Raw genomic sequence first — 19,682 nt, 5'->3', positions numbered from 1 at the left:
CAACTCACCATAATGTAGAATCAGTGGGAGCCCTGAGCTTGCTTTCTTGCAACTAGGCGGTCCTATCTAGGGATGATAGGAGACAGTGACAGGTCATCAGGCATTAGATTCTCATAAGGAGCACACAGCCTAGATCCCTACATGCGCAGTTCACAATAGGGTTCGTGCTCCTAAGAGCATCTAATGCTGCCGCTGCTGACAGAAGATGGAGCTCAGGTGGTAATGTGAGTGATGGGAAGCAGCTGTAAATACAAATGAAGCTTTGCTTGCTCACCCACCACTCACCTCCAACACCGGTCCACGGCTCAGGGGTTGGCAACCCCTGCTTTATACTGTAGTCTTCATATACGTTACAGCTACATATGTTATAAACCTCACAACACAATGTTATAATTTTTGCCTGGAACACTTTTACATATTTTAAAGACATTAAAAAGAATATCGTATTTTATATTTACCTTCAAATTTACCATTCTTTTTATTCCTGTCTGCAGCTCTGCTCTTCCAATTTGAGACAGGGTCTCATTCTGTCACCCAAGCTGGAGTGCAGTGGCACCATCATGGCTCACTGCAGCCTCCATCTTCTGAGCTCAAGCATTCCTCCCACCTTGGCCTCCCAAAATGCTGGGATTACAGGCATGAGCTATCGTGCCCGTCCTAAAGAACTTTCTTTAGCACTTCTCATAGTGGAGGTCTGCTGGTGACAAGAATCTCTGTTTTCTTTTATCTGAAAATAGCTTTATTTCATCTTCATTCTGGAAGAATACTTTCACTAGAAAAACAATTCTGAGTTGACTTGTTTTTCCTTCAGCATTTTAGAGATATTCCACTGTCTTCTGGTCTATATTGTTTTTGATGAGAAAACTGACATTGAAAATATTGTTCTGTCTAGTCTTTAGGATGGGATTGAAAAAAAAAGAAGATTTTCTTTTTGTCTTTGGCTTTTAGCAGTTTGACCATGATGTGCCAAGGCATGCCCTTTTTTTAATTGACCACTCTGCCAGTTAGAGACAAGGTCCCAGTGTAGGGGAGGTGGTGCTGAAAACACAGTGGGGCACAGCTCAGCCATAGCCCACAGGGGCCTGCAGTGACCAGCTATGCACTGAGCCATCAGCTCCTTCTCCAGTCTCACATCACCAGCCATTCCTCCCCTTGCCCTTGACACTAACTCACACTGCAGCCACACACACCACCTAGGTGAGACCAAGGTGGGCCCTCATATTCAGAGTGCTGGATTACCCCAAACAGGGACCACATCCAGGCCCTGAACTGCCCAGTCACCTGGGGCTGCCGGTGCATCACTGCCTCCCCACCCTCTTGGCTCCCTGTCCTCTTTCCCACCCAGCCTCACTCCAGCACTTTAACCCCTATCCATTTAGGGTGACCACCAGTCCTGGCTTGCCCAGAACTTCTCTCATTTTAAAACGGAAAGCCTCATGTCCTGGGAAACCCGTCAGTCTCATGCAAATCAGAACAGTCGGTCACCCTACCTGTCCTGGAGTTTCTTTCCAAGGTCTTACTCCTCCCTCCTCCAGCTCATCTCCAAGAAAGTCTTCTCAGATGGGCTAGCCTGGGTTTTCCAGTTAGTTCCTGCCCCTCATTAGGAAATAATGCTCTGAAGGGAGGTGAGGGGTGGACTCCCCAGTCCTGATCTGAGTCTTGGCTGGTTTCTTCCTAACACATGGGTCTTGGGATTGGTACCATTGTTCACTCTTTGGCTGCACCTCTGGCTCCCAAGGTGCTCCAGTGACCCTAAGAGCTCTATGAGAGAGCAGGTTTCAGTGGTCTCAGGGGAGGAAAGAAGTCCTAGTCAGAGGGGCCCACTCGTCTAAAAGATGGGTATGGGAGATCATCCCCAGTTGTGTTTGGGGTTGGGGTGTGGCAGGCAGGTAGGCTTGATCTCGACTGTACCTGAGAAATTGCATCTGTCCTGGCCATCACTCTCTTGTCATCTCCTTGTAGCCATAGACTGTGGCTCTCCTAAATCTCTCTAGCCTAGAAAAACCAAAGGTGCAGAGCATACCCTGTTTGGGTCTGTAACTTGCTGCCCTATTACTATATGCAAAATGGAGGAAGCAATAGATTCTTCTCTTTGAGAGGTGTGTGTGTGTGTGCGCGCGCACATGCATGTGTGTGTGTACAATGTAAGGCCTTCCACACACCTGCCTTCTCTGAGGACAGGACCTCCCATCTCCACAAGGGCCTTCTGGCCTCCTACCAAGCTGTGGGTGAGTGTCCTTCCTCTGGGAGCGGTGAGAGCAGCCACGGGCTCTAGTATCTGCCTAAAGAAGCTTGAGTGATGACTGAGGGACACCTGGGCTCGACCCCAGCCCTGACCATGCTGGACAAGCAGCCTCCAGAGGTTGTGAATAGGATTCAAAAGACCACCTAAGCGCATGTCCCCCACCCTTGCTTGGTGAGGAGGGGAAGGAAGAGAAAGCTCAAGATCGAGGATCACAAACTTCAATTCTACAAGAGGGAGGCTTCCCAGGTATGTCGGTGAATGGAAAGGTCGGGGAGGAAGAGACGTGGCTGATTGAAGGCAGCAGCCATAACTCACAAGGAGCCATCCTACACACACGGCAAAAATTAATGTTAAATAGTACAAAAGGGTCGAGTCAGGGCCCTGCCACTCTGACCTCTGAGGGCCAACGAGGCTTTTGGACGTTTTTTCCCCTAAGCTGCGGCGGGCCCGCTGTTCCTGAGTCAGACGGCAGGTGGCGCTCAGCCCGGAGAATTGGAGAAGGGGAACCGTGGAGTTGCTTAACATTTCCAGGAACTTCCTCCTCCCCCACCGGCCTTCACCTTTTGTTCCCTATCCTGGGCCAGTTCTCTCGCAGGTCCCAGATGTCCAGTTCCAGATGCCCGGACCCAGAGTGTGGGGGAAATATCCCTGCAGAAGCCCTCACTCCACAGACTGTCCAGGCGCAATGTGAGTGTGGTCCCGGCAGAGGAGGGAAGAGGACGGGAGGGGAAGAGAAGGGAGGGTGTGTGGCCGCAAACCCTCCCTCCCTCCACCCTACCACACACACACACACACCCCACATACACACACCACATACACACACACACACACATCCCCCACATACACACACACATCCCCCACATACACACACACACATCCCCCACATACACACACACACATCCCACACATACACACACACACACACATCCCCCACATACACATAAACACACACACATCCCCCACATACACACACACACACACACACACATCCACCACACACACATCCCCCACATACACACACACATCCCCCACACACACATACACACACACACACATCCCCCACATACACATAAACACACACACATCCCCCACATACACACACACACACATCCCCCACATAAACACACACATCCCCCACATACACATACACACACACACCCCCCACATACACACACACATCCCCCACATACACACACACACATCCCCGACATACACACAATCCCCCACATACACATAAACACACACATCCCCCACATACACATACACACACACACACACATCCCCCACATACACATACACACACACATCCCCCACATACACATAAACACACACACACATCCCCCACATGCACACACACACACACACCCCCACATACACACACACACATACCCCACACACACCCCCACATACACACACACACACATCCCCCACATACACATACACACACACACACCCCACATACACATACACACACACATCCCACACACACACACATCCCACACACACACACACACACACATCCCCCACATACACATAAACACACACACATCCCCCACATACACACACACACACACCACACATACACACACACATCCCCACACACCCCCCACATACACACACACATCCCCACACACACCCCACATACACACACACACACACACACACACACACACATCCCCCACATACACACACACCACCAGCAGCAGCAGCAGCACAGCAGATATTCCATGGGGAAACTGAAATGTGCCTGTGACCTCTAGCACCTTCCCTGAGGGTGATGGGGGATATTTGCGGCAGCCCCTCACTCGCCCCACCATTGCTCCCTCGATCCCAGGGTGGGGTGGGATCTGCTGAAGCAGCAAGCACCCCCCTCCTTTGGATGAGCCTCTCCTGGGAGATGAGCAAAGGGGATGTCTTCGGGAAACCCACAATCCCAGAGCTCAGGCTGCGCGGGAGGCTGTAGGGATTGGGGTGAGGAAGGGGAGCAAGGGAGTGCCCGGGCCTCCAGGGTGAGGCCACCGCTTCTAGCCCCGCCTCGCGAGGCCTCTCAGTCCTAGCGCGGCTCCCCCGCTCCTCCCACACCCACAGGCTTCCGGCCATAGCTGCGCGGCCCCACCTTGCCCTCCCTCCCACTCACAGGTGGTGGCTGCTCCTCTGGGGAGTCCTCCAGGCTTGCCCCACCCGGGGCTCCCTCCTCTTGGCCCAAGAGCTACCCCAGCAGCTGACATCCCCCGGGTACCCAGAGCCGTATCGCAAAGGCCAAGAGAGCAGCACGGACATCACGGCTCCAGAGGGCTTTGCTGTGAGCCTCGTCTTCCAGGACTTCGACCTGGAGCCGTCCCAGGACTGTGCAGGGGACTCTGTCACAGTGAGCTGGGGATGAGGGGGTCCCGCCAGGACTGTGGCCAGGGAGACTCCCGGGGTTTGGGAAGTGGCGGTGCCCTGAATCACCCATCTGGAGGAGAGATTAATTTTCCATGTAGGGACAGTCGGGCTTGGCTTACCGGGGAGCAGTGGTGGACCCCAGGACACAGCCTCCCACCAGCGCCTCCAGGGCTGCCATCTGGGCGCCACAGAGCAAAGAGGGCAGCAAGCAGGCCCTGCGTTTGGAAGACTTATGAAGGGACACACAAATCTTGCAAATCTATGGAGCCAGGGGCAGGGACGCACATATTGGTTGTTAAAAATATGTCATCATGTATTTGTTGAGTGCCTGCTCTATCAGGTGAGGAAGCTGTGCACAAATAATAAGAAAAGATTAAGTCACTGTTCACACTTACCGTAGAAGAGCTATCACAAAACTTCTAACGCCAAAGCCTTATTCAGAATAAGGACATTTTAAAAACACTACTTGATGGAGTGATGCAAGCCTGTGGTCCCAGCAGTATACTCAGGAGACTGAGTCTGGAGAATCAGAGGGCTGGAGCCCAGGAGTTCAAGGCCAGCCTAAGCAACATAGCAAGACCCCATCTCAAAAATAAGGAAATAATAAACAAAAATAAAAAGAGCACATTATCTTTTGATTTAAATTTTATTTATATCAAAATGACACATAAATTTTCGAACTTTATTTTCTAATTTTAAAATTTTTAATTATTATGGATACATATTAGTTGTAACACTTTTTTTTTTTAAATTAAAGTTTTCTAAGGCTGGGCACAGTAGCTTATGTCTGTAGTCCCAGTACTTTGGGAGGCTGAGGCGAAAGGATCACTTAAGCCCAGGAATTTGAGACTAGCCTGGGCAACATAGCAAGACCCCATCTCTACAAAAACATTTAAAAATTAGCCGAGTGTGGTGGCACGCACCTGTGGTCCCAGCTACAAGGGACGCTGAAGTGAGAGGATCACTTGAGCCTGGAAGGTAGAGGCTGCAGTGAGCTCTGATCATGACACCATACTCCAGCCTGGGTGACAGAGTGAGACCCTGTCTCCAAACAAAAAAAAAGTTTTTTAAAAAGATTTATGAATAACAACAGTCTCCAAGCTGTTCCTCCCCGCCCCTGAGTGCTGCTCCTCAGGAGCAGTCATTTGCCAGTTCATGTAGCTGTTTCATCTGGTCTTTAACTTCATATGTATAAATAACATGCTTATTTGTCTTTCATTTTTACATATTTTCTATTAATGTTCAACTACAGTATAGAAGATAAGGACTAGCTTTATCTGTCTTCAGTCTTCACCACCCACATTTCCCCTCCCCACCCGGCCAGTTTACCTATATTATCATTTTTAGTTAAATCTTTATTCATTATTGACATTATGATGACTGTAAAATATTCACATCTGAGCACATGGCATAAAATATTTCTTTTCTTCTCCAACTTTTAGGTTTCCTAGGAGTCAATAGTTACATGGAGTTTTTTTGTTTTGTTTTGTTTTTTGGTGGGGGGTGTTTTTGTTTTGCTCTTTAGTTTGCTTAGTTGTCTCTGTAACTAACCTCACCAGACTCTTAGCCAGGAGTGTAAATCTTCTTCTGAAATACTCAAGCACGAATTTCAGTCTATCGGTCCTCCTTTTAATTGGTGACATCCCTCCTGAAGATCTCTCGATTTATTTTCACAGCCTGAGTTCTTTGCTCTCTAAGCTGTCACACATTCTGGGAGTTCTCTTCTCCCTCTTTCCGGGGATTTCCTTTACCTGTCCTGTGCTGAACCTGAATCCCATACCTTTCTCTTTTTTGGTTTATTCTCCCATTTTGGAGGAGCACATTCACCGGTGCCTTCCTTAGAAAGAGTATTTTAGAGTGAATTTTAGAGGATCTTATATATGTCTAAATGTCTCAGTTCTACCCTCACAGTGGATGGATAGTTGATCTGGGTATAGCATTCTAGATTGGAAACCTTTTTCTTCCAGAATTTTGATGATATTGTCTTCTAGGTCTAGACTTTGTTAAGAAGTTTGATGCCCTTAGCATTCCTAATCCTTTGTTTTCTCTCTCTAGAACTTCTGGAATATTTTCCTTATTACCAGTATTCTGGATTTTCATTATGATGTTCTTTGATACATGTGGTTTTTCACTCATTGTGCAAGTTTCTTTTAATCTAGAGCCTCTTTTATTCTAGTCCTTCAATTCTAGGAATGTTCTTGTGCTATTTTTTAAATAATTTCTAGATATCTCATTTCCTTATTTTCTCTTTCTCCTATAATTCAGCTGTTGTATGTTCTAGATTGATTCTCTAGCTTTGTTATCTGTTTTGTTCTATTTACCATCTCTTTTGTTCTACTTTCTGGGAAATTTCCTCATCTTTAAATCCCAACCTTTTAGTTAATGGTTTCTTTCCACTGACATATTATTTCATTTCTAAGGATTCATTCTAATTTTCTAAATGTGCCTTTTTATAGAGTATTGTTCTTGTTTCATTGATGCAATATCAACTCCTTTCCCTCCTTTGGGATTATTTTTAACTATTTCTTCTGTTCTCTATAGTCGGTCTATTTCATCCAAGTTCCTTTTTACCATTTGTCTGTTTTGTTCTCTGCTTTTTGTGTTAGAGACTTTCCTACAATATCTGATAATACTTGGCTGTCCATTCATATTTAAGGCCGGGCACGGTGCCTCACATCTGTAATCCCAGCACTTTGGGAGGCCGAGGCAGGCAGATCACCTGAGGCCAGGAGTTTGAGACCAGCCTGGCCAACATGGTGAAACCCCGTCTCTACTAAAATACAAAAATTAGCCAGGCATGGTGGTGTACGCCTGTAATCCCAGCTACTTGGGAGGCTGAGGCATAAGAATCGCTTGAAACTGGGAGGTGGAAGTTGTAGTAAGCTGAGATCAGGCCACTGCACTACAGCCTCGGGGGCGGGAGGGGCAGAGTGAGTCTCTGTCTCAAAGAAAAAAAAAAAAGAGTGGAGCACTAAAATACTAATTGGAAGTTCTGTGTAGATAGCTAAAATTTGTCAAATGATAGGTTTGAAAATAGGGTTATCAACAAGGTGACCTAGATATGCCACTGGGGGCCTCCCAACTGTCAGGATGTAAAAGCGTTTTATTTGGGGGCAGCCAGTTTCCCGAGAGGACTCCTGCAGATTCCAGCTCAGGGACCCCAGCATTCTGGTCAACAAGCTGAGAAAAGGGCCTGGTGGAGGGAGATGCAGCTCACTGTGTGGCAGGTAGACTTTCACTTAATCCTTCTGTTTTTAGTACAGTGAGTCCTCACTTAATATCATCCATGGGTTCTTGGAAAGTATGACTTTAAGAGAAATAACATAGAATGAAACCAATTTGGCCATAGAGCTAATTGATATAGACAAAAGTGAAGTTTCTACAGCAATTACTGATCACAGAAACATCACCAAACCTCTAAAGACCCCAAACACTTCTAATATTAAATATTGAAATACATGTGAACTATGCCTACATGTAAGAAAGGTTAATAAAAACGAGTAAGATTATTTACCCAATTATTCCAGTTTGGGGTCACGGGTGGCCACAGCCTGTTCCAGCACTTCAGGATGTAAGGCAGGAACCAGTGCTGGACAGGACACTATCCTGTTTCAGGACGCACTCACACACTCATACTCACCCACTGGGACCGTGGAGACACGCCAGGTCACCTAACAGGCACAGCTTGGGATGTGGGAGGAAACCAGAGGACCTGGAGAAAGCCACTGAAGACATGGGAATAATGTGCAAACTTCACCCAGACAGTGGCCCCAGCCACGGGGCAGTATTTTTTCTCATCAACATCATAATGAAACGACGACGTTATTCATGGACCTGCTGCACTGGCCTTCGCCCCCTCTATCAAGTGTGCCGCGGGGCCTCAAGTCCAGGGTTTCTTGTTAAGCTCATGCCTTCTGCCAGGGTGGGCCAGAGGGAGTTGCCTGGGTGCACAGAGATTCTAGGATTCTGCAGTCTCCCTCACAGGCTTCCGGTCTGCCATCCCTGTGCCAGCCCTTCCCTCATCCCTATCTTGATTCCTCCAATTTTTAAAACTTCCCCTGGTTCTGTGATGAGAACCTGCTTGCTTATGTTGGCTCCCATCATTGCAAACTCAAGTTATCACTTGATATCTCCACTCCATCTTCCAAAGTGTGTTGACACCTGTCATCTGCTGTCATCCTCTCTCCCTTTTTTGTCCTTGGTTATGTGTACCATTTTATCCCTTTGCTGTCATATGACTGGGGTTTGAGGTGGGAGAGGAGATACCTGCGTGCATTTATTGCTTCAGACTTCACCAGTCAGGATGATACTTTGTTCAATTCAGCCTATGTCTGTTGAGCACCTACCATGAGTCCCGTTCCTCTTAAATCTGAGAGATTTTTAATCCTGGCCTCTTTTCTTGTCATTGAGAAACTTCAAGTTCAGAAATAGGATTCCTCCCAGAGTAAGTCACACACACCCCCCCCTCAAATGCAGAATTCAGCACACTATAATCCAGTTTATTTTTTACTTGTCAGTGTCCTCAGCCACTGCTCCTCGGGAGCAGAACTGTGCAGAACTTTGTCATATCTGTGTCCCCAGCACCTAGCACAGTATCTTACACATAGTACACAATCAGTAAATGTATTAAAGGAATAAGTGAGAGCGTGAATAAAATGCAAGCTTATGTGTGTGCAGGACACACAACAGGATGAATTTTGAAGGAGCAGGTATTGAGTATCCACCCTCACCACTGCTCTTAGTGTGGACTCTGGAAGATGCCATAGAACATGCTGGAAGAGGCCACACAGACCATTATACAGGAGAGGAAACTGAGATCTTGGGTGCTTCAGAAACTCCCCATTTCACACATGGAGTTAGTAGCAAAGTCTAGAATTTAAGGGTCTTAGGACTCAGTCCTGTGTCCACTCTACTTTCCTAGTTAGAATCCTAAGCAATTGTATTTAGCTAACAATTCAGGGAAAAGGGCAAAAAGAAAACTGCAGGGTTTTACAACCAAGTAGAGCAGTTGAGCACCATTTCCTATACCAAATTGCTTCTTCCCCAAAAGGCAGGCCTCTTAAATGCCAGGAGTTACATTTGTTGATATTCTAAGCAAAAGACCAGTATTGGGATTTGCCTGAGCCAGGTATTTGGGGCGATTGAGAAATTTTCTTCATCGCAACTTTTACCCAGTTACTCTGATCATAATGACATGGTCTGGATGAAGTCTTGAATGAATTTGGGACTTGTGGAGAATGAGGGAATGGAGAGCTAGCAAAAACCTAGGATATATGGATCAGTATGAAAACCAGAAATAAAATGAGCCAAGCAGTGAGCTGTGTGCCTGGAACAGAGATGAAGCAGGAAGCATGGCCCAGGAACTCCCTCCAAGCCACCCCTTCCTTGAGTTGAGGAACCCACAGGAAGGGATTTGAGCAGAGGTGAGACAGTCAAAGGGCATTGAAACAGAGACAACCTGCCAGGTGAAGCAACACCATCCAGTGCACCTGGACTGTGGACACCTGTGTCCTTAGGTTTTCATACATTGTGAGAGCTTCGTTTACAAAGTGCATGGGATAAGAGGAGGGGCACCCCAAAAGAAGGAAAGCAGGAAAAGGCAGGGACCCCAGAGGGTCAGTCTCTGCAGAGGGTCTTACTGCTTCACAGATGTTGGCCAAAGAAAGTTACTCAGAGAAGTGGAAGGTGATGGGATGGGGTTTGGGGATGGAGGAGAAGCTGGATGGGAGGGGCTTATGCCCATGTTCATTGAGTCAAAGCTGTGGTGCTATAGGTACCACGGTGAGCACCAGGAACTCAGTGGTGAAAAAGACAGAAGTAGTCCTTGCCTTCTTAGAATTTATAATCCAGTGACTCTTATGGGAACCCTGGTGTTCCCAAGGAACTTCTTAAAAGAAGGAAAATATAGTGGGTTATATGAAATAATTATGGTAGGCTAAAGAAACATTGTAGTATGTGGTCATGTCTGGAAGAAACTCAGGAGTTAATAATGGAACCAGAAGCTAGCTGAGGAAGCCTCTGTGAGGTGCCTTCTGAGCCCCAGAGGGGCACGGCCCGTCTAGATGGGGCTGGAGTCACACCGAGGATGTGCCCCTGTGACGCCAGCAGCGCAGGTTCACCCCACACCTATCTGCAGCCTCACTCCTCCTCCTGCTTTCAGATCTCAGCCAGCGGGTCGGATCCAAGCCAGTTCTGTGGTCAGCAAGGCTCCCCTCTGGGCAGGCCCCCTGGTCAGAGGGAGTTTATATCCTCAGGGAGGAGTTTGCGGCTGACCTTCCGCACACAGCCTTCCTCGGAGAACAAGACTGCCCACCTCCACAAGGGCTTCCTGGCCCTCTACCAAACCGTGGGTGAGTGTCCCTCCTGGGGGTGCAGGGAGGGAGCCTCTGTTCCCAGCCATGACCCTGGTATCTTCAAGCCTTAAGTGGAAGCTTGAGTGACAGCTGAGGCTGGGGACTCAGGGACACCTGGGCTGGACCCCAGCCCTGCCCCTGCTGGCAAATAACCCTATTAAGAGACAGCCGTTGCTCAGCCCCAGCGTTGTTTCCACACAGATTTACAGGCCCAGTGTTTGCAGATCATCTCATTTTTAAAGAGATGCCAAAAATCCAGATTTTTAAGTAAAATTATAAATTTTCAAATGATGACTCAGATTTGTTTTTGAAAGATAAATACTGGCTGGAGGCAGTGGTTCATGCCTGTAATCCCAGCACTTTGGGAGGCCAAGGCTGGAAGATTGCTTGAGACCAGTAGTTGGAGACCAGCCTGGGTAACATAGTGAGACCCCGTTTCCACAAAAAAAAATTAAAAATTAGCCAGGCATGGTGGTGCACACCTGTAGTACCAGCTATTCGGGGACTGAGGGGGAGGATTGCTTGAGCCAGGGAGTTTGAGGCTGCAGTCAGCCATAATCACGACACCGCACTCCAGCCTGGGAGACATAGTGAGACAAGAAGAAAGAGAGAAAGAGAGGAAGGAAGGAAGGAGGGAAAGGGGAAGGGGAAGGGAAAGGGAAGGGAAGGGAAAAAAGGGAAGAAAGCAAGAAAGGAGAAAGAGGGAAAGAAAGAAGGGAGGGAGGGAGAGAGGGAAAGTAAGGGAAGGAAGGAAGGAGGGAGGGAGGGAAGGAAGGAAGAAGGAAGGGAAGGAAGGAAGGAAGGAAGGAAGGAAGGAAGGAAGGAAGGAAGGAGGAAGGAAGGAAGGAAGGAAGGAAGGAAGGAAGGAAGGAAGGAAGGAAGGAAGGGAAGGGTGCACATGATAAAATATCATTTTTTTAAGTATGCTAAAAAGTAAATCTTCCTCTGATCTCTGGCTCTTAACTCCTGGCTGCCCTCCCCAGAAACAACTGTGTTCTCCATTTCCTAGGTATTCTTCCTAGGAAGAGGATAAATTGTGTGTGTCTGTATTGCAAGTGTTCTAAACTTGGCATTTTTCCACTGAATATGTTAAAGATCATCCCATTCCATACGGACAGCATTAACTCATTTATTTTTTAGTTTTTATTTTATTTATTATTTTTTGAAACAGAGTCTCACTCTATCGCCCAGGCTGGAGTGCAGTGGCACAGTCTCTTCTCCTTGTAACCTCTGCCTCCTGGGTTCAAGCGATTCTCCCGCCTCAGCCTCCTGAGTAGCTGGGATTATAGGTATGCCACCACACCCAGCTAATTTTTGCATTTTTAGTAATGGTTTCACCATGTTGGCCAGGCTGGTCTCAAACTCCTGACCTCAGGTGATCTGCCTGCCTCAGGCTCCCAAAGTGCTAGGATTACAGGCATGAGCCACCGCACCTGGCGAACTTATTATTTTTAATGACCACATAAAATCTCCTTGATTGATGTGTCATAATGTATTTGATCAGCCCTCCTGATAGATACTTTGCTGCCACACATGCTGCTACTGTGCATATCCTTGCATTTACATCTTTGAGCACGTGTGAGAATATCTTTAGACTAAATTTTTAGAAATGGAGTAGTAGGTTAAAAAATATTTGCATTTTAAATTTTGATATTGCTAAAATTTTCTCCAAAAATGTTTTGCTAATTTACATACCTACCATATACGGAAGTGCCTGTTCCCCCCTACCCTGCTTGTCACAGTTATCTTCAAACTCTTTGAGTGTTGTCAATCTGATCAGTGAAAACTAACTCAAATGTTTTAAAAAAAAACTAAAAATAAAAAATAAAACACCGTGCAAGTCAAATCAAGTATAGCCATGGCCCAGAATCAGCCCCTAGGTTGCCAGTTGGCAAGTCTGTGCTAGGTGCTGTCTTCCTATAGCTGTGAACTATAGTCAGCCCATCAGCGAGGCCAGCAGGGGCTCTGAGGCCATCAACGCACCTGGAGACAACCCCGCCAAGGTCCAGAACCACTGCCAGGAGCCCTATTATCAGGCCGCGGCAGCAGGTGAGTCCCCACCTGCTGAGGGGTGGCTTCCATCCGCCTCATTCCCACCCAAATGCCTGACACCCTCCGAGCACCTGCTTTGTTAACCAACAGCTTCAACTCTGAGCCTATTTCTTTGCCTCTCCTCATTTTGCGCCTCAGGAGCACTCACCTGCGCAACCCCAGGGACCTGGAAAGACAGACAGGATGGGGAGGAGGTTCTTCAGTGTATGCCTGGTGAGTAGCCACCTGCTAGCACCATCCCCCCCAACACGCCTCAGCTGCAGCTGGGACCTACGGGACACAGGGGTCAAAGGAAAGCCTTAGAATAGAAAGAAAGATAAGAAGCAGAAGGTGAGGAAGAACAGGGCAATCAAGAAGGCCCAGAAAAGAGAGGCAGGGAGCTTGTTCCTCATTCTTCAGGGGTCAAGATACAGCTGAGGAAAAGCATGAAGGACGTTAATGAGATGGACTAGAAAGGGAAGAAGAGAGACCAACAAGCTGAAGTAAGAGAAAACCGTCTTTTTGTGCCATACATTTTAAGGATATACTGACAGGTCTCTATTCCTAAAATATCTCCCTACCTAGATGCCACACAGTGCCAGAAAGTCAACCATTTTAAAAAAAAATTATTGACATAAAATTCCGGCTGGGTGCAGTGGCTCACTTTTTTTTTTTTTTCTTTTTTTGAGATGGAGTTTCTCTCGTCGCCCAGGCTGGAGTGCAATGGTGCAATCTTGGCTCACTGCAACCTCCACTTTCTGGGTTCAAGCGATTCTCCTGCCTCAGCCTCCCGAGTAGCTGGGATTACAGGCACCTGCCACTATACCCAGCTCATTTTTTTTTGTATTTTTAGTAGAGACAGGGTTTCGCCATGTTGGTCAGGCTGGTCTCGAACTCCTGACCTCAGGTGATCGACCCGCCTCAGCCTCCCAAAGTGCTGGGATTACAGGCTTGGGCCACTGCGCCCAGCCTTAACCACTTTAAACAGTACAATCCAGTAATGTTTGGTGTGTTCACAATGTTGTGAAACCTTTACCACTAATTCCACATCATCTCCATCACCCTCCCCAGAAAAGCCCAGTACCTCCAACTCTCCCCTCCCCCGCCCCGGCAACCACTAATCTGTCTTCTGTCTCTGTGGATTTGCCTCTATGGATTTTATGTCTGTGGAATCATATAATGTGTGGCCATTTCTGTCTGGCTTCTTTCAGTTAGCGTAATGTTTTCAAGGTTCATTCCTGTTATAGCATCCATCAGTATTTCATTTTTATGGCTAAATAATACTCCTTTCTATGGATACACCATTTGGTTTCTTCATTCAACTGATGGACATTTGGGTTGTCTCTATTTCTTGCCTATTATGAATGATGCTGCTATGAGCATTTGTGTACAAGTTTTTATATCAACATACGTTTCTAAATCTCTTGGGTATACCTAGCAGTAGACTTGCTGGATTGTATAATAATTCTGTTTAACTTGTTGAGGAACCACCAAACTGTCTTCAACAGCAGCAGCACCATGTTACATCTCACCAGCAATACATGAGGGTTCAAGCCCACCATTTCTGAGATCCACACTTTTGAATGAGAGCAAAGCATTGCCTTCTTTTGCTTTTTTGTTTTTTGTTTTTTTGTTTTGTTTTGTTTGGTTTGAGACAGAGTCTCGCTCTGTCGCCCAGGCTGGAGTGCAGTGGCACAATCTCGGCTCACTGCAAGCTCCTCCTCCTGGGTTCACGCCATTCTCCTGCCTCAGCCTCCCCAGTAGCTGGGACTACAGGCGCCCGCCACCACGCCCAGCTAATTTTTTTTGTATTTTTTAGTAGAGACGGGGTTTCACCGTGTTAGCCAGGATGGTCTGGATCTCCTGACCTCGTGATCCGCCTATCTCGGCCTCACAGAGTGCTGGGATTACAGGCGTGAGCCACCGCGCCCGGCCGAAAGCATTGCCTTCTTAACCCAATCTGATCCACGGAAAACTCTAGGGGTAGCCTGAAGTCTCGCAGTGCTTTGGGGATGGGTTGGAGGGCAGGTGGTAGTGGGAGATGTTACAAATGAAGAAGTGACACAAAACTGAGGCAGGAGGCACTGAAACAGACTCTGCCTGTAGCATGGGGGCCCAGGATGGTCCAAAGGAATGGCTTTAATGCCTCTGAGGAGGCAGGAAGGAGAGCCCTGCAGAACCAGCCCCAAACATGTGCTCATCTGTGCTCCCTACCCTCAGTCCACTGTCCTGAGTCCCATGCAGGATGGGTGCCCTGTATACTTGGCATTGATTACCTGCCCTTGTCTGCCCACATGGTCTACACTGTGGGTCTGCATCAGTACAAGAGTCCTGATCCCGGCCAGGCACGGTGGCTCACGCCTGTAATCCCAGCACTTTGGGGGGCCGAGGTGGGTGGATCACCTGAGGTCAGGGGTTCCAGACCCGCCTGGCCCACGTGATGAAACCCCATCTCTACTAAAAATACACAAAAATTAGCCGGGCGTGGTGGTCAGTGCCTGTAATCCCAGCTACTCTGGAGGCTGAGGCAGGAGAATTGCTTGAGCGCAGGAGGCGGAGGTTGCAGTGAGCCGAGATCGCACAAGTACACTCCAGTCTGGGCAACAAGAGCGAAACTCGGTATCAAAAAAAAAAAAAGTCCTGATCCCAGAGCCTCTTCACGCATCCCCTACCACAGCACTTCAGAGAAGTAGGTCTTTAATCAATGTGTCTAGACGCAGCTGCTGACTGTCACCCCTACCCCTCCTCTCTCCCAGTCTGCGGACGGCCAGTCACCCCCATTGCCCAGAATCAGACGACCCTCGGTTCTTCCAGAGCTAAGCTGGGCAACTTCCCCTGGCAAGCCTTCACCAGTATCCATGGTCGTGGGGGCGGGGCCCTGCTGGGTGACAGATGGATCCTCACTGCTGCCCACACCATCTACCCCAAGGACAGTGTTTCTCTCAGGAAGAACCAGAGTGTGAATGTGTTCCTGGGCCACACAGCCATAGATGAGATGCTGAAACTGGGGAACCACCCTGTCCACCGTGTCGTTGTGCACCCCGACTACCGTCAGAATGAGTCCCACAACTTTAGTGGGGACATCGCCCTCCTGGAGCTGCAGCACAGCATCCCCCTGGGCCCCAACGTCCTCCCGGTCTGTCTGCCCGATAATGAGACCCTCTACCGCAGCGGCTTGTTGGGCTACGTCAGTGGGTTTGGCATGGAGATGGGCTGGCTAACTACTGAGTTGAAGTACTCGAGGCTGCCCGTAGCTTCCAGGGAGGCCTGCAACGCCTGGCTCCAAAAGAGACAGAGACCTGAGGTGTTTTCTGACAATATGTTCTGTGTCGGGGACGAGAGGCAAAGGCCCAGTGTCTGCCAGGGGGACAGTGGCAGCGTCTATGTGGTATGGGACGATCATGCCCATCACTGGGTGGCCACGGGCATTGTGTCCTGGGGCATAGGGTGTGGCAAAGGGTATGACTTCTACACCAAAGTGCTCAGCTATGTGGACTGGATCAAGGGAGTGATGAATGGCAAGAATTGACCCTGGGGGTTCGAACAGTGACTGACCAGCACAGCGGAGGCCCCAGGCAACAGAGGGCCGGGAGTGAGGACTGAGCGCTGGGGTAGGGGTTGGGGGTGGGGGTTGGGGGAGGCAGGGAAATCGTATTCACATCACTGTTGCACCAAGCTACTGCAAGAGAAACCCCCACCCGACAAGCCTGCACCATGCCAGACAGGAAGCAGGGTCCCACAGACCGTCCCTCCTCACCTTCTACCTCCCCGTGTGCATGCACTAGGCCCAGGGAAGCCTGTACATCTCAGCAACTTTCGCCTTGAATGTCCTTAGAACCCCCTTCCCCTACTTCATCTGTTGACACAGCTTTTATACTCACCTGTGGAACAGTCATCTTCTCACCCGCTCGCTATTAGAGTATGGAGGAAGGGGTTTTCATTGCATTTCATTTCTGAAACATTCCTAAGACCCTTTAGTTGACCTTCAAATATTCAAGCTATTCTGCAGCTCCAAGAAGCAATTATAGAAATAGCTCCTTTTTTATTTTATGTCCTCTATATGCCAGGTGCTTCACCTGTTATTTCACTTAATCCTCATACCATATTTGCAAAGGATGTGTTATTATCCATGTGCAACAAATGAGGAAACTGATGCTCAGGGGATAAAGGGACTTGCCCAAGTCCCACAGCTGGTGCGTGACTGCAGAGACTGTGCTCTTCCCAGTGTGCCGCGATACTTCTCAATTCTCTTCTGACCTGCTGTGTCACCCACTTTCCCTCCCAGCCCCCACATCCTTACCATTTTCCCTCCCTGGGAATTCCTGCTTCTGTGAAAATGGCATCCTCTGGCTCACACTTTCCTGCTGGCACCATCTCCTGCAGAAGCCAGGTGAGCCCTGCACTGGACTGAATTTCCTGCAGACACCCCACCTGTGCCTCCAACATCAAGGGAGCTGCTCGACCTGAGAGGACCAACTCTTTAATTTTTAGTAAAGACTGGAGGTGATGGGCCAGCCACAGTGGCTCACACCTGTAATCCTAGCACTTTTGGAGGCCCAGGTGGGTGGATCATGAGGTCAGGAGATCCAGCCCATCCTGGCCAACATGGTGAAACCCCGTCTCTACTAAAAATACAAAAATTAGCTGGGCATGGTGGCACGTACCTGTAATCCCAGCTACTCAGGAGGCTGGGGCAGGAAAATCACTTGAACCCAGGAGGCGGAAGTTGCAGTGAGCTGAGATTTTGCCACTGCACTCCAGCCTGGCAAGAGAGCGAGACTCTGTCTAAAAAAAAAAAAAAAAAAAATTTGGAGGTGATTAACAGTGAAAGACACAAATAAAATACAACTGTTCAATGGAAATAGAAGATAAATACCATAAAAGAGAGAAGAGAGGTAATTTGTTAGCATCAAGAGTCACGTTACTATATGGTCAAAGGTTAAATTTATCTCTAAAAAAAATGGCAGGATGCAAAGTTGAACATACATGTGGTTACTTCTGTTTTTTACACCCACACACAGTACAAAAGATTATTAAAAATATTCCCAAAAGGCGGATGCAGTGATGCACACTTACAGTCTCAGCCACTCAGGAGGCTGATGCAGGAGGATCACTTCAGGTCAGGAGTTCAAGTCCAGCCTAAGCAACATAGTGAAACCCCATCTCCAAAAATATAATAATAATTCTCTCAAAATACTAAAGAAAGGAGCTTTATTGATAAGATTTTGGCTGTCTGGTTTTCCACTATTCTCTATTTGCTGAATTTTGTTTAATGAGCATGAAACATTTTTATTTTACTTATTTTTATGATTTAAAAAAATGATATGAGTTTCTCCATACCAAGGCAAAAAAATATATATACACCTATATTTATATAGGTACGTGTAGATCTATACCTACATCTCCATCGTTGTCTCTAGGTCTAGAGATAGAGATATAGACAATGAGAGAGAGAGAGAGGGAGAGAGGTAGGTTAGAGATAGAGATAGTGGAGATAGATGAGCTAGTGATAGAGACATATCCACAGAGGAAAACCTACCACTACTTTAAGAGAGAAATCTTTTTCCCAAGAATCAAATCCTTAAAGGAACAAACACGGTAACAGACAAGGTCCTCAATACTTGTTTTAAAACAAATGCAGCAACATTCATATGCATTTTTTTTCCCTTCTTCGTACAAGTCAAGGACATTAACAAAAATGTGTGAGTAAAGGTTATTTTGAATGGCTGGGCAGAGTGGAGACAGGGCTGGGACTGAGCTAATGACGTCCAGGTTTGCCGCTCTCCAAGCATGTTGCACAATGCCAACGCAGAACTGAGAATCCCTAGGATGGATGGAAGAGCTTCAGCTAAGACTTACCTCCTTACCTGGTCCCTCTGCCTCCATTATGAACATACAGTGGATGCGCGCGCGCGCGCACGCGCACACACACACACACACACACACACACACACACACACACACACACTGCTGCTGCTAGGATATTAATGTGCAGTTTGCTAGACGAGATTCCCCTTCCTTCTCATCCTCTGATCTGGTGCTTTTCCTTCTCCCCTATCTTTTGTCTTTCCTGATCTAACAAGGCTATGGATCATATCCTGATCCCATCACAGACTAGCCCTCCATTAGGTTCAGTCCTCAGCTCTGACACACAGGCCTGCTGGAGAAACCCTCCAAGCACTGGTGGATCTCGCACCTTCTGTGTGCCTGATGTCTAACTACTGACGATGTGGTCACTGCCTGATGGGGAACTGCATCAGCTCTGTGAATTCTTGCAATCTATTGCCTGGGAAAGTGCCTTGCACGTTAAACAGGTAGACCATAAATGGATGACGGGGAGTGGGGGCAGAAGGGTGGAGGTTGGAGGGATTCATCTAATAAGGGAAACAAGCAGAACAGCCTACAAAGGCTTAAGAACGCAGAGGCCTGCTCTGTAGCCCAAGCCCCTCTATGGGGTGAAGTGCCATCAGATATTTGGTGCCACGGAGAGTTGATGAAGAAAGGCTTCCAAAAACAGTGAAATTGTTTTTTATTTATTTTAATTTTTAGAGACAACTTCTCACTATGTTGCCCAGGCTGGTTTCGAACTCCTGGGCTCAAGAGATCTTCCTACTCTGGCCTTGCAAAGTGCCAGGATCACAGGCATGAGCCACCACACGTGGCCAAGA

At 47.8% G+C, this 19,682-nt stretch overlaps 1 protein-coding gene across 1 annotated transcript; it reads left to right on the top strand.

The window, feature by feature from the left end:
* The first annotated feature begins 2,820 nt into the window (after positions 1-2,820).
* C1RL (complement C1r subcomponent like) lies at positions 2,821-18,383 on the top strand. Its single transcript, XM_032159502.2, has 6 exons — positions 2,821-2,932; positions 4,385-4,613; positions 10,791-10,980; positions 12,907-13,032; positions 13,174-13,248; positions 15,771-18,383. Exons 1-6 carry the CDS (start codon positions 2,862-2,864, stop codon positions 16,541-16,543), a joined length of 1,464 nt encoding a protein of 487 aa, XP_032015393.1. The 5' UTR covers positions 2,821-2,861; the 3' UTR covers positions 16,544-18,383.
* Positions 18,384-19,682: the final 1,299 nt, after the last annotated feature.

The sequence above is a fragment of the Hylobates moloch genome, unplaced genomic scaffold (assembly GCF_009828535.3).
Source record: "Hylobates moloch isolate HMO894 unplaced genomic scaffold, HMol_V3 SCAFFOLD_8, whole genome shotgun sequence".
Lineage (NCBI taxonomy): Eukaryota > Metazoa > Chordata > Mammalia > Primates > Hylobatidae > Hylobates > Hylobates moloch.
Note: the sequence above shows the minus strand (reverse complement) of the source record. Positions and strands in the feature narration are given on the sequence as shown.